The 15015-nt window shown below is 48.7% G+C and overlaps 1 protein-coding gene across 1 annotated transcript in view; it reads right to left on the bottom strand.

The window, feature by feature from the left end:
- Window positions 1-8674: 8674 nt before the first annotated feature.
- Window positions 8675-15015, bottom strand: part of HK2 (hexokinase 2) — a 59865-nt gene continuing 53524 nt past the window's right edge. The window contains exons 15-18 of the mRNA XM_044261493.1: window positions 14760-14943; window positions 14300-14455; window positions 12856-13089; window positions 8675-10921 (exon numbers count right to left, since the gene is read on the bottom strand). Coding sequence (XP_044117428.1) covers window positions 10777-10921; window positions 12856-13089; window positions 14300-14455; window positions 14760-14943 — 719 coding nt within the window. The 3' untranslated portion in view covers window positions 8675-10776. The remainder of the gene's footprint in view (window positions 10922-12855; window positions 13090-14299; window positions 14456-14759; window positions 14944-15015) is intronic.

Below are 15015 nucleotides of genomic sequence, written 5' to 3'. Positions count from 1 at the left end.
GATCCTAGGACCCTGGGATCATGACCTGGGCCGAAGGCAGAGGCTTTAACCCACTGAGCCCGCCAGGCACCCCTGTAACATCTCTTTTCCCTTATTTATATTCACTTTTAAAGTGATCTTACCTAGTTCTGTGATTTTAATACACATATAAATTTAGGACTCCTTGATTTTTGTTTCCAACCTTAACACTCTGCTGAACTTCAGGCTCCCATACAAAATGCTTCCGCATGCCTTCCTACCTCCCCCCTCCCACTCACCCCTCGCGCACCCCACTGGTCACACTGGTCCCTCTGTGGCTCCTCCGTAGCCCTTCCCCCACAGAGGCACGTGGCTCCCCTCTATTTGAAGCACTTTTTTTCCTTCCCTATGTAGAATAGCCACACTGCCCCAACACCATCATTCCATCTCCCCTAACCCGGCTGTATTTTTCTTCACAGCACTAACCACGTGTGACATCATAGATGTTAGGTGCTCGCTCTCTCGCTACAAGGATGGAAGGTAGGAGTCGGTTTATTTTGTCCACCGTTGTCTCCTCAGCATCAAAACAACAGTCCTCATCATCATTCAACCAGTATTGGATGAATGAGTGAATTAAGGCAAGGGACAGGAGGAAACATCCGTGGGGGCAAGGTTGAGCCTCTGAGGTAACTGGCTGGTTGTGGAGTTTCAGGCTCTAGGAGAAGCGTTGAGAAGTGGAAGGAGTGAAGGGTTAGACCAGAGAAAGAACCCGCAAACCTGTTGGAGCTGCGGGAGAGGGAAAGCCTCCAAGGAGAGAACACTAGCAACAGCCGTGACAGATGAAATCTGGGACGTCCCATGAGGGACACTTTCCCACTGACCCTAAGCGGAGAAGATGCTGGAGCTAATAGGTAGAAAATCTGGCCTATCTGCGGTGGTCTCTGCCCAGCCACAGTGAGCTTGTGCAGGGAAGGGCCTGGGGACCTCTCTCTTAGCCTTTGGTGGCAGGGTGTCATCCTTGATCTCACTCTGCCTGGTGAGGTGTTGCTAGTAAGAAAGAACACACAGGTCTCAACTGTCCCAGACTCTCTAATTAAAACATCCCTTCCTGGTCTACCACAAAAGTATCCCTTATTTGACCTCGAGACAAGTCACGATTCAGCCCTGAGCCCTAAGCAAGAAAAGTTATCCCAGAGAACTGGAAGAAACAGTATTAGAAAGACAAAAGAAACAGTGTGAGACAGAGAAAAATAAGCACTCCCCTGTTCCCATAAACACAAGAGAGCAAGAAAACCCAGAAAACTCTGTGTTAGTGACAGGTCAAACAGAGCTGGCTTGGCCCTTGGAAGCAACCCAGCGAGAGGCCCAGGGCCACGCGGATGCGAATTTCTCCGAGTGCGTTTCTCCACAGCCAGCCTGCTCACTGCTCCCACCACAGCCTTCAGGTGGGAAATTTAAAGTATTGACTTACAAGAAACTTAACTGACTTTCCATTTATTAAATTGTTGATTTACTGTAAAGAACTGACTCTCACACTGTCCAGGGTTGACCACTTGGGAAGTCTGACTGTCTCTTTAAGACGACCATCTCTCTTCTGAGGCGCCCTCTGCAGGGTGAGGACCTGCGGGATGGGGACCCAGAGGTACTGGGGTAATGGTGGAGCAAGGTAGAGATGGACAGAGCCCTGAATGCTCACACCAGACAAAGCCCTCTGCCAATTCTCCCTGCAGCTCACTACCCTTATCCCTGCCTTCCTGACCATTCTCTGGAATGTTCAAGCCTTCTTAGCAATCTCTCCCTCCTTTTCCCTTTTCCTTGCCCTCCTCCTTTGAAATATTATCCATAAGGAAACAAAGAAAGCACGCACTATTTTAAAATAATCTGCTTATCTGGGGGGGGGTCTACATGAAAAATACCCATCCAGTGTCTGAGGCTGGAGCAGCCTCCAGTCTTTAAGGTGAATTGCAGACCCAGAGCGGGGTTTGGGGACCAGGAGAACGAGGACCCAAACGCTGGGGCAGGCCCTTGGGCTGTTTGGGGGTGAAGGGTGTCGCCGTTCCCATACGTGACCACACGAGGGCGCTTCTGAGTCGGAGCTGCTGACAGCGCAGGGCTGGGCATTTGCCCAATGGGATGTAGGTGCTGCTTCCAGGGGCGCCAAAGCAGGGTCTGGACCAGCGTCTGCTGCTGAGTGAGATGGGTACTTGCTCAGGGGCCCCGGCAGGCTGGCAGGCACCAGTGCTTCTCCAACAGGTCACCTGGGCTTGGAAAGTTGGGGTCCCCTGGGTGCCCAGAACTGAAGGCCCTTTCTCAGGTGCTTGCGGGACTGTGTTGTCCCCAGGGACTGGGTAGGGGAAGGGCACCCCAATAATACCCGATATTGGCCATTTCATCCTCTCGGTGAGGGAGAGTTCAGAGCTAACTTCAAGTGCTGTACCATTTCTTGCATTCGAGCAATGGGAAGCAAATTCATACTTGCTTCATGTATAATGTACATAAACTGGATAATACACAGGGGCACACACACCTCCCCATCCCCACCCCACCCCCACACCTCCACTCTCTGGACCATGGGAAAATGGACTGGGGGCAGCACCTGGGGCTTTGAGATGTGTAGAAACTGGCCCAAGAGAGGGTCACTTGATTTTGCCAAAAGAAGGAGAAGCTGGTCCCGTGGGAACAAGATGAAGAATCCCAAGGTGAAGGCATTCCGGGCATGGATGAGTAGAACAGGAAAATAGAAGCTCAGATGCCTACCAGTACACCATCCCCAGTCCCTAGCGTCGGCAGACGGCCACAGACCGTTCTGGCATGTCCCAGTGTTTATTAAAAAGGAAAACATTTAATAAAACAGAGAGCACACGTTTGTCCCTCAGCAGGCCTGAAGCCCTGGGCCTGCCAAGGGTATGGATACCTGTTTATTTCAGCATTCCAAGCAGCGTCCTTCATGTCTGCTCTCCCTGGAAATGGGCTCGCAGCCTGGAAAACAGAGAACATGACGCAGAAAGCAATATGTTTATCACTAAGTAGAAGAAGGGGAATGGCCACATCATCCCCTGATGTTGCGGTAAGGAAGGCCTCATCCCCTATGTGTGGGTGGGAGCACGCTTGCCCTGGAGGGCCCGGGTTTGTGAAGCTTCCAGCCACGCTGGCATCAGAGCCTGGCCCATGGTGCCAGGATTGTCAGCTAACCACGCCAACAGCAGATGGAGCTTACAAATAACAGCGCATAAACGTTTGAGCTGGGCAGGAGCTTAAATCCCCTCATTTCACAGAGCAAGATGGCGGGCCAGGAAGGAGGAGTGAGTCATCCACCTGGTCTGCAGTGGCAAATGTCACCTGCTGGCCAGAGCAGTGCCCTTATCCGCCGGGGAAAGGAGGGGTGCGTGTTAAACCTCTGACACCAATTTCAAGAACATTTGGAAACACAAACAAAAGCAAATGTTGTCCAAGAAGGAGAAAATAAAGGTCACCTGGGCTTCCACTGTCAATAGCTCAGAAAAGCTGTAGAATATGTCCACTCTGGCTCAGTGTTTATCTTTCCATCTCCCTCTGTCCCGTTCTGTGTCCAACACCAGAGAAGACAGACTTTTCAGACACATATAGAAGGGTTACAGCACTGTCCATGTAGTATGCCACAAAGGACGACTTAATAATTCTGAAAATTCATTATCAAACAGACCATATTCTCAGACCATCATCCCCTCCAAAATCAGAAATGAGTAACAGAGTGACAGTGTGAAAAACATACTACTGGAAACAAATATTGAATTTTTAAAAGGGAAAAAAAAGAAAACTTTTGCCAAATTACTAATTACTTAGAATTCCAGTGCAGTGTTTCAAAATGTGCGGGACTTAACATAGTAGAGGGAAACGTAATTTCAAAGACAAGCCAAACAACTCACTAAAAAAGTTGGAACAGGAGCAGCAAAGCGAGGTCAGGAAACAAGAAAGGAAGAAACATACAAGGGCAAACATTAATGAAGGGGAGAAGAAAAAAGAACAAAAATTAACAGAACTCATAAGCTAATTCTTTAATGAAATAAAATTCTGACAAGACTGATCAAGAAAAGGGATGAGAAAGAGAAATGATACATTGAAATATACAAATATACAACGAAGGGGAGGACCAAGCACAGACACAACACAATATGTAAATAATGGAAGGACCCCTTTGAAATAGTCCTGCTAAAATAGCAAATGTGCAAGGCGCCTGGGAGTCTCAACTAAGAGCCTGACTTTTGATTTCGGCTCAGGTCATGATCCCAGGGTCATGAAATAGAGCCCCTCGCTGGGCTCTGCATTCAGCAAGGAATCGACTGGAGAATCTCTTTCTCTCTCTCCCTCCACCCTTTGCCCCACTCAAGCTGTCTCTCTAATTAAATAAAATCTTTTGTTATGCTCCACAAATAAGTGAAACCATATGATAATTGATTCTCTCTGCTTGACTTATTTCACTCAGCATAATCTCTTCCAGTCCCGTCCATGTTGCTACAAAAATAATGAATACTGTTATGCTGAAAATAAATTAATAAAAATAAATAAATAAATAATAAAATCTTTTTAAAACATATCAAATGTGTATCTGATCAAGAGTGGAGACTACACAGAGGTACCTGGATAGCTCAGTCAGTTAAGTGCCTGCCTCCCGCTCAGGTCATGATCCCCAGGATCCTGGGGTCGAGCTCGTCCACATGGGGCTCCCTGCTCGGTGGGGAATCTGTTCCTCCCTCTCCCCTTGGTGGCCACTCTGCCTAATTGTGCTTTCTCTCTCAAATAAGTAAACAAAAATCTTAAAAGAAAAAAAAACAAAAAAAAAAAACAGAATAAAGCCTACCATAATTAATAGTGTTTCTCTGCACCAGTGGTTCTCAACTAGGACCGACTATACCTCCCTGGTAAGGTTGATAAATTTAACAAAATTTAAAAGGACCATCCATTAAATCTGAATTTCAGATAAGCAATAAATAATATGTGGTCAAACATGTCCCACAGAATATTGGGGATAAAATACTAGGTCAGTATTTTATACTAGGTCAGTATTTTATGGGACAACCCCACCCCCGGAGGACATTTGGCAATGTCCGAAGCCATTTTGTCACAACTGGGGAAGGGGATGCTACTGGTGTCTGATGGGTATAGGCCAGGGATGCTGCGAACATCCCACAGGGCACAGGACAGCCCTCACAACGAAGGATCGCCAGCCCTAAAGGTCAGTAGCATTGAGGCTGAAACACTCTGGGAAAACCAACCAGAAAATATAATAAAAATCAAGGACCCTGCACAGCAAGTATAAACTATCTGGGGATTAATTTAACAAAAGAATTCACAGAATCTCTATAGAGAAAACTCTGAAACTCTGAGAAAAGGCAGAAAAGATTACATGAATACACAGAGACATTCTATGCTCTTGTGAACATGCAAAATGTCATTCTACTCCGAAAATCGCTACGGTCTTTGTAACTCTAATCAAACTTGAAGCTGATTTTTCTTCAGAGATTTGGTAGACTTTTTCTAAAATTTACATGGAGTAATAATGGACCATGACTCACTAGAGTCTGAAAAAGAAAAGAGGAGAGACTTGCTTTGCTAAACACTAAGGCACCCTAAAAGTTGTGGTGTTAGAAACTCAGTTACTGGCTCAAGAACAAACAAGGGAGATCAGGGCAGAAAAAAGCAGAGCCAGACCCTGGCAAACTTCGTATGTTTCCGAAACGCTGCTACAAAACAATGGGGAAGGACAGACTAACTCACCCGACCACATAAAAAAAACCAAACCCATCCTCTCTCTCTGCCTGCCTCTCTGCCTAGTTGTGATTTTTCTCTGTCAAATAAAATTAAAAAAAAAAAAAAAGAAAGAAAGAGAAGAAAAAAAGTGGGGGGGGCACCTGGGTGGCTCAGTGGGTTAGGGCCTCTGCCTTTGGCTCAGGTCATGATCCCAGGGTCCTGGGATCGGGCCCGCATCCGGCTCTCTGCTCCTCTGGGAGCCTGCTTCCTCCTCTCTCTGCCTGCCTCTCTGCCTAGTCGTGATTTCTCTCTGTCAAATAAATATTAAAAAAAACAAACAAAACTGGACCTTACCCATTATATGGAAGGTGCACACGCACAGGGTTTACATTATCCCTTTTAAGTGAAAAGTTAACACTATAAAAAAAAAAAAAAAGTAACACTATACCTAACAGTAACAAGACAATGTCAGTGGGCTAAGGATGAGAAAGGTCAAGCCATGTGAGTGGATTTGTTTACACCAAAAGAAAGGACTCCTAGTCAAGAAAGGATGCCCGTGGCACGAGTAACAGACTAGGAGAAGCTAGTCATACCTAAGGCAACAAGAGATTGAGTCCTACGTCCAACTAGGGACTCTGGTCAATCAGCAAGGAAAAAGAACCCTGCTTACAAAGTCAGCAAAGAATGTCGACGGACAGTGAACTGAAGACCTTAAAAGCTAAGAAACATCCAAAGAGATGCTCACGCGTCTTGTAGAGAAATGTAAATTGGGCCAACCATGGAATCTCACTTTATGCTCAGCACATTAATAAAAATTAGGAAGCTGGATAATGCCCAGGGGTGCCAGAAATTCACCGTTGGCGTCTGGGGGCAGCCTTTCAGGAGAGTCTGAAATGGATCAGATGAAGGAAATGAATGATCTGTGATCCCGCTCTCCCGTTCCGCATACATGCCCTGAGAGATCATCCAAAGATGATTAAGGGGACATGTGCAAAGACACTTGCCGCACGGATGTTTGTTCAGCCAGAGCGGGCCGAGCCACAACGTCCGTGCGTCACTGGGAGCGTGGGTGGGAACACGGCGCATGCGCACATGGGAGGTTGCGCTGTAGTGGGAAGGAATGGGTTAGAGGGCCTTACAGCTGCAGCTGTGGGTCTTTAAAAGCGTGATGCTTAACTTGAGGGAAAAAAAGACTTTCAGCCAGTAACATTTGTAAATTAAAAAGCATGCCCACAAAGCAATATACGCTTCAGACACACAAATAAGTTGCACATCACATCGATGCAGTAACTGGATTGCTGATCTTGAGTGGAGAAGGGGAAAGAGAAAGGAGGATAAAGGAGAATAAGATAAAAAAGCAAGAAGGATCCTTGCAAAGATTAAAAAATAAATGCGCTGAACTGAGGAGCGTGAGTAATTCAGCTCTTGCACCTGGGGCCTAAAGAAAACAAAGTTAACAGAAAAAAAGGCACAATGGGCTTGACGGAAGCTGGAAAAGCTATTTCCCAGCTCCAAGGACTTGGGTACAGACCATCCAATTGCCTGAAGGAAATGGTTTTCCTAGTGGTGAGGGGCTCCCCCTCCACCCCCCAACTCAGGAGGCGGCTTCGGGAGCTGGGCAGAGCCCAAGGAAGGGGAACCGGTGAGCGCAGGGGTGCAACACGGAGGGTCTCCCATGGCGGTGCCCGAACCCCAGAGGGGTGGGGGGGTCAGCTGAGGGGGTGCTGAGGCCATTACCACAGATGGAGGCCTCATTCGAGCCCGCTGTCCAGCGAGGCAGAGGGGACATTCAGGGAACTATGATAATCCTCACAGGCCACATCATCTCTTAACAAAACCAGGATAATGTGTTGTATAACATACTTTCAGCATGAAACAGCATGCTGTCAACACTCCCAAATTAAATGTTCTTCTAGAACATTGTCAAGGTTTTAAGGGGTCCATGCAAGTTACTTACTGCTCGCAGCCAGGGCTCACCTCCTCTGCTCTGCTCAGTCTCCCTTCCCAGCTGGTTCCCTGCCAGGTTTGGCCAAGAGAGACACTGCAGAAAACTAGACAGGAGGGCTGTTTCTAACCCCCCTTTTCCCCTGTTCTGTGGTTCCACCCTCTCCCCAGCTTTTGGCCTCTGGCCCAGCCACTGGGATAGAAAGGCTAATTCTTTGGTGTTACTCTCTGGCTTCTCAGCTCTTTCATCACCTGTATAACCAAGCCCCTGCAGCAAAATCTGAAATAACAGGCATGGATTGTCTTCCTGACTGGACTCTAACACAGGATGGGCAGACCCACTGGATAGGGTGCTCCTTTTTTGTTATTATAAAGCACGTAATAGTCAATACCCTCAAAGCTGATTCTTGATCTCCGTTTCCTCTGTACAAATTTCTAGAAAATTACACAAAACATGCTTTTGGTGCACGTTGCCTCTTTTTCCCCCATCTAAATGGTTGTACCAGCTTGCACCCCACCAGCGTAGGAGATACTTCCATAATCTCATTGTCAAATGGGACCATGACCGTGGGGGTCAGTAGGGTCTCATGTGGAAGGGATTGCCCAGGTTTGTATTATGTTTATTGGAGAGAGGGGAAAGGCAAGGAGAGGACAGAGGTACATGCTCTTCAGATATTCTAAGTAGTGGCTTTACATCCTGAATTTGAGTCACATACCTACAGAGACCAGCCAGAGCCCTGGAGGCCTCTGCTAACGGCTCAGCCAGACTCCTTCAGTGGTAGTCTCCTGTGCCTGCCACCCTTCTTCCTGATGCTTGAAAGCTAGGGGCTCAAAAATGGCCTAGGAAAGGTCATCTATCCTCCAGTTCCACTGGAACGGAGTTTCTGGGAAGAGAAGTATCTGGGGTCAGGACAAGTCTCTGCCACATGCCTATCAAGCAAGCCTATTACCATTATCGAGACAGTCATCCATCGTTCAGACCAGGCAGTAATGGGCCCACACTCTTAAAAAAAAAAAAAAAAATCCTCATGAACCACACGCTGGGTATTTTGAAAAATGTTAAAATTTATTAATAGTTAACATCACATAGTTAATTCAACTAGCTCTTTACTATACATGACAACACGTTTACTAGACTGAGTGCTCAAAGATTTGAGATTCAACACATCCCAGCTGAAGACTGAGACTGTGTTTACACCAGGCAAAGCAGCATCAGCAAGGAACAGTCACCTAACTGTGGGAACACAGACGTTCAAAATGCATTTCCCATTTTGGAAACCAACAACATATTTTGAATAGCCACACGCACACACACACAGCTCTACCTTAAAAAAAAAAAAGGTGCAATTTCACAGACAGAGCCTAATTTTCAAGTTTAAAAGTTAAAATTCATCTCTACTTCTTGGGCGTTCTTTAGTGATACTTGGATCTAGACGTTCTTAGTACAAGTATGATAAATGTGCAAAGTCGGGTGCTACTCAGCCCTGTTTTTGCTTCCTTGTTGTGATCCTTGACTCCTACTCAGTAGTGTTCTAGGGCTATTCCCTCTTTACCATGTAGTTGCAGTGTGAGGGTGTGCATATTTTAGGGAGGAAGTGGCCTTCGGGTTCAGAATTAACTGCATCCCTGAAAGGTAGAGCGTGGAAGATCTCAGGCCACCCCACTCCCCTCACCCCCATCAACAGTTGGAAATAAATACTGTGTACAAAAACAGCTCAGCCTCCAGAAGCCCTCGGACAACGCTTCTTAGAAAAACATTTACAAAACACATCAGTTTTGCCAGGAGGGCACAAATCCGCCTTTAACGGTGTTGTCCCTGAGGTTTTCTGCGTTTGATTGTTTCATTGCTTGGTTTTGGTTTGCTATTAACAGGGAGACAGAATTTTTTTAAGAAATGCTCTTGGTGGCTTCCTTTATCTTCTCAGAGAGCTTAAAAATACTGACTGCCCTAAGAATAAACAATTCTTAAGCGAGTCTGTCTGAAAGGATTCCTGTCTGCTTTGGTTAAGAGCCCGTGTTCTGGTGCCCCAGGAAGGTCTACAGAGAGCAGCCAGTTGCTGCAGTTTCTTCCATCCATAGACCCAGCTTCCCTCGCTGTGCCCTGCCTTCCATGGTTTCCGGTCTGCAGGTTAAAAAGGAGCCGGGAAGGAGCTACTTGGCCATCCACTCACCCTGAAGGGGCTTCCCTTCTCTTCCCGCAGGCGAATGAGGTATTTCTAGTAACCTGTCAGTATCTTCACCTTCCATCCTCTAGTGACGCTCGTCTACAACAGAGGCCAAGTCTGGAAAGACTCTGTGTTTATGTACATCACACACTGACATATAAATACATTACATACAACCAATCATTACATACAGTGTCAAGGTAAAGGAACGGATGTACTTCATGAACTAAATAAATTTCAAACATAAATTAAAATGAAAGTAAGAGTTGTTTCCATTTCTGCAGGAAATATTTTTAAAAACAGACAAAAAGTCTCCCCTGCCCCCAAAGGTCCATTGCTCATGGATGACTCAGGAACCCACGTGTGGCCTTGGTGTTGCTTTTTCGGATTCAGGATGCTGTAATTCCAGAGATGAGCCTCTCCTGGAACTCACCAGGCACGTAAAGGAGGTTAAAGAGGGGGTGCCACGTGGCTATCCATGGATTCCCCCATTGCTGGTCTTCTCCCACCCCTGCCCCTTCTGCCTGTGGGAGTATCAGGCTCAAGTGAGTGGTGGTCCCTCCAGATCTCAGAGGAGAAACATTATCGGCCTCTGAGCGAGGACTGCTCTTCACCTAGAAATACCGTGCTCAGAGTCCATGGGGAAGCCACCGTATCTTCTCATTAGTGTCCCCATCCTGCAGGATTAAGCAGGGATGTGGAATTTGGCCAGGGGGAGGACTAAAGGTTAAAATCTGTCTTGAGTTTTCAAAGAACCAGTAGGAACAGTTGTGACAAGTATAAACAAGTCCTTATTTTAAAACATACGGATCTCGGGAGGGCCAAGACTTGGGCACTAAACTCAACAGTGAGTATCCAGAGAGACCACACCCAGTCCCCTCTCTGCCAAGGAAATGCCCAGGGGCCCATCTATGACACAGGGGGTGACATTTTATAATTTAAAGCAGGGAAGACGGGGAACCAGAGGAAGTCCCTTCCGACTCTACCGCTGGCCAGCATCGCGGATGCGGCAGGCCACAGCAGTGATGAGCGCTGCCCCCTTCCCGCTGCCGTCCTCTGACTCCAGGAAGGACACGTCACATTTCGGAGCCAGGTCCTTTACCGTCTCGTGCATCACTTGGGCAAAGCTGCAAACATGGGGAGGAAGACACGGGGGAAAAAAGAACACCTCAGTCATGATTGATTTATGTCCCCCAAGGTGAGATCCTAGGAAGTGATCCTGGAATTACTGAGGTGAGCAAAAGGATGATAGCTATCATGTATTAAATGCTATTATTGTGTGTATCAGAAAACCATGGCTTCGAGCGGCTGGCAACATGCCCCACGTCTATGTCACAGTGGGCCAAGTGGGAGCAGAGAGCCACTGGGAGGCAACTGTCTGAGATTCTGGGGTTGTGTTCTTAAAATTCAGTGGAAGACAGGGTCAAGGGTCATGGGCACCACAGGTGTGCCCTGTGGAAGTACACAGCCTGTCCACGAACTCTGGAAGACCAAGCCTCATGTATGTAATAACTTGATTTTCCAGGAGTATGGACTCACGCAGACCCACATCTAATCCAAAATGCCATTAAAGATGAAAGGAGCAGGCTCAGGAGCTTGCTGTTGGCACATTATGGTGATCATCAAGCTTTCAGTATGGGATCAGAGAGAGAGACAGTCACCATGTCCCCCAACACAGCAGGATACCATACTGTTTGGTTTTCTTTCGATTTGAACCTGTCGCAAGGAGAATTCCTGCCCTCTCTCCTTTTGGGACTGGCTTCTCCCCACAGCCTGTAAGTTTTGAGATGCATCCACATGGAAGTATGGGATTGCAGTATGTGAATTTTCCAGGCTGTGGAGCGTATCTTTGAATGAGTATACTGCAGTTTTATTGTAAAGCTAATGGATAGTGGTTACGGCGATGGCCTCGTCATCTATGGAACACACCTAGCATCAGGAGCTTGACTTCTGTCCCCCTCCCCACTCTCATCTGGGACGAAGATTCCCACTTACAAGGCACCGATCAACAAGAGAATGGGCTTGGAAAGGCAAGCTTCTCTCTGAGGCAACATTTCCATCGAGGAGTCTCCCTGTCCTCACTCTTTCCCACCTACTGCCCAGACCAGGATAACAGCTCTATTCTTTTAATTTTGAGCAGGGACGCTTCCAGGGGGAAGGGATTGGGGCAATTCCTGAATTCAGGATCATTTACTCAAAACATATGCAAATGAGTGAAAAGGGAGATGGAGAGACAGGGTTAAGTGTAGAAAGAAAAGGGAATTCAGTGCTTCCACACTGGGGCTGGGGAGGTTCGAGCGACACACTTTCTATCAAGAGCCAGACAGTAGATACTTTCAGCCTTGTGGGTAACTACTCTGTCATCGTGGCGTGAAAGCAGCCAGAGACAACACATATGTGAGTGGGCAGGGCCGAATTCCAATAAAACTTTATTTACAAAAAGTGTCATGGCTCTAGTCGGCCAGCCCCCATGCAAGACTGCAGAAAATACCCCACTCTGCAACTCCAGCATACCTTCCCAGAATGTTCTCAGGAGCACTGTTTGTAACGGACACAATCTAGAAATAACCCAATATCCATTAACAGTACAATAAAACTACAGTATACTCGTTCAAAGGTATGCTCCACAGCCTGGAAAATTCACAAACTGCGATCCCACACTTCCAGGTGGACGCATCTCAAAACTATACATTCTGTGTCGGAGAAGCCAGTCCCGAAAGGAGAGATGCCCAGGGGGATTCCCCTCCCAACTGGTTCAAATTTAAGGAAAACCAAACAGTACGGTGCAAACACAGACACACAGGGAAAGGCAGCTAGGGGCCGAGTCACCAGAGGACCTTCCCCCAGCAGGAGCCAGGGGTGCGATACTGAGTTCTACAAGCTGGGTGGTCAAACACAGGCCTACTTCTGGTTATTAACCTTTAAACTCAAGCGTCTATGCTATGAACACTCACTTGAACACTAGGCGGTTTGCTGTAAAATGGCGGGGAGGCGGTAAGGAAAGAGCTGGACAGAGAGAGAGAGATGGACGGGAGAACGTGGCGTGAGGTCAGGTACTCACTGGGGATGCAGCTTGTACAGGGTCCCGTCCACGCCCACGGTCACTTTGAGGGTGTCCAGCCCCCGGTTTTCTCGTATCTTGTCCACCACGGCGGCCATGCCTGCGCCACAGAGCTGGGCTGCCCGCCGCGCCACCACGATGCACACCTCCTTGACGATGATGCTGTCGTCACAGGTGCTCTCGAGCCCCAGGTGATGCAGGATGGCACGGACCTGGAGCAGCGCCAGGCAGTCACTGCAGGGGGTGGGGTGAGGGAGGGGGTACAGCGAGCGGTCAGTCACATACATGAGTGGCTGGCAGCCCACACGCCAGGGGTCTGGCCTGGCAGTGGCCCCCACCAGGTGCCTCCTGTTCTTGAAGTTGGTCCAGAAACCAACGCTCATCCCACTGGATCCCCTGGGTGTGACAGCAATGCCAGGACACAGCTCCTATTTCCACCTGGCCCACGTGAGGCATGGCCCTGCTCTCCACAGCTGGTACTCAAGAGAACAGTCTAGGGAAAGTCACCGTCTAGTGTTCCACTTGTTCGGCAAGAATAAAGGCAGTGTGGATGCCGGGAGTTGGTATTTTCAGCTGCAAAGCTCTTTCCTACCCATCTCCTCCACGTTGTTCCCGGGTCAAGAGGACAGGCACCCCCTACCTCCCAGCACAGATCCTCGCTCCAGCTCTACTCCCCCTCCCAGGGGGGGTCTGATGGCAACTTGCACACACTCTTCATGAAACAAGACATGAATCGAATTGTAAGAATATACTTGTTATTCTATCAAGGGAACTGTCTTAGGAATCGGCCCCCTGCACGCAAACGGACACGCAGACGTGAACATATGCCTTCTCTTCACTGGTGCAGAAGCGCTATGGCCCCCAACCCGGCCGCCCGCCTGCCTCCTGCTTTCCCACGCACCAGAGAGTGATGCACAGCAGTCATTTGTGAAGGGCTCCGAAAGGCTCTGTTCTAATTTGCAGTGGACCTTGCTGCCATTACTGGCCGTGAGGAGAGAGCCTATGTTCTAAAAAGCCACTGCACAGCCGGATTTCTGACTGCCGGGTACGCCAGCCCTCACTCGGCCCTGCTTCTCCCATCACCGCGGCCGTGGTCAGAAGCGCCCTCCTGCCAGGCATGAACGCTTGAACAGGCCACATCCTCTGTGCGTTCCCAATTTATTGCCGGTGCACAGGTTATCTTCCCACCTTTGAGAGTTGGCCTAAAACCCAACAATATTACTTTGCAAGGACTCCTGGCAACTCAGCAGGATTTCTCATGCTTAAAATGCCAACTATCCATGCGTTACTCAATAAACAGTACAGTAGGACTGTCTCTGCAACCAAACTGACCTGTAATAGAAGCCATACCCCTGGTCTTACTTGGGGTCTGGAAACCCTGCGGCTTGCTGTCCCAGGAAAGGGAGGACAGAGGTCCCACCCAACCCTGGGCCCTAATTCTCACCTCTCAATCTGAGACAGGAACTTGGTCTCAAAGATCCCTCTTGTCTTGAGTCGTTCTGAGATGCGGCCACGGAAGAGGAGCCCACGCTTGGTGAAGTCGATGAGGATGTTTCGGACAATCTCACCCAGGTACATTCCGCTGATCATTTTCTCGAACCTGCAATGCCGGTAACATTCACGGAGGTTACGGAGGAGAGAGGGAGCCACCCTGGGCATCAGCAAGGAGAAGGCATGCTGAATCCCTTGGGCGGGAAAGGACGTGTTGCTTGACTGGCTTGGGCAGGACAGCTGCTGTCTGCACACACTGACCCATGGCCTTTGGCAACACCGGCCACAGCGCCTGCCTGAGGCCCGTGGGGTTCCCTGGGATCGTTCCCATCTTCTGGGCTCACTACCTTCCAGTGCTTACTCCCAGCCCCTCACAGACATGTACCAGGACCCACACGCACTGGGGCACCCACCTCTGTCTGCCGGGGTTGAGGGAGAGCTCATCCACGGCCACATCGAATTCCGTGCGGAAGTCGTCGAGGCATCCGTTGTCCCCGAAGGCCCCCCACTCCATGTTGACACACATGCGGCCCTCTTCCCCCTCCACCAGCTCCACGTTCCGCATCTCCTCCATGTAGCAGGCGTTGCTGCCCGTGCCTGCCGATCACAAACACGTCGGCGCCTCACCCGGCACCGTCCTCCCTCCACGCGAGCCTGTGGGTCCCGAGC

The sequence above is a fragment of the Neovison vison genome, chromosome 8 (assembly GCF_020171115.1).
Source record: "Neovison vison isolate M4711 chromosome 8, ASM_NN_V1, whole genome shotgun sequence".
Classification (NCBI taxonomy): domain Eukaryota; kingdom Metazoa; phylum Chordata; class Mammalia; order Carnivora; family Mustelidae; genus Neogale; species Neogale vison.
This window is presented reverse-complemented; position numbering and strand designations above follow the sequence as displayed.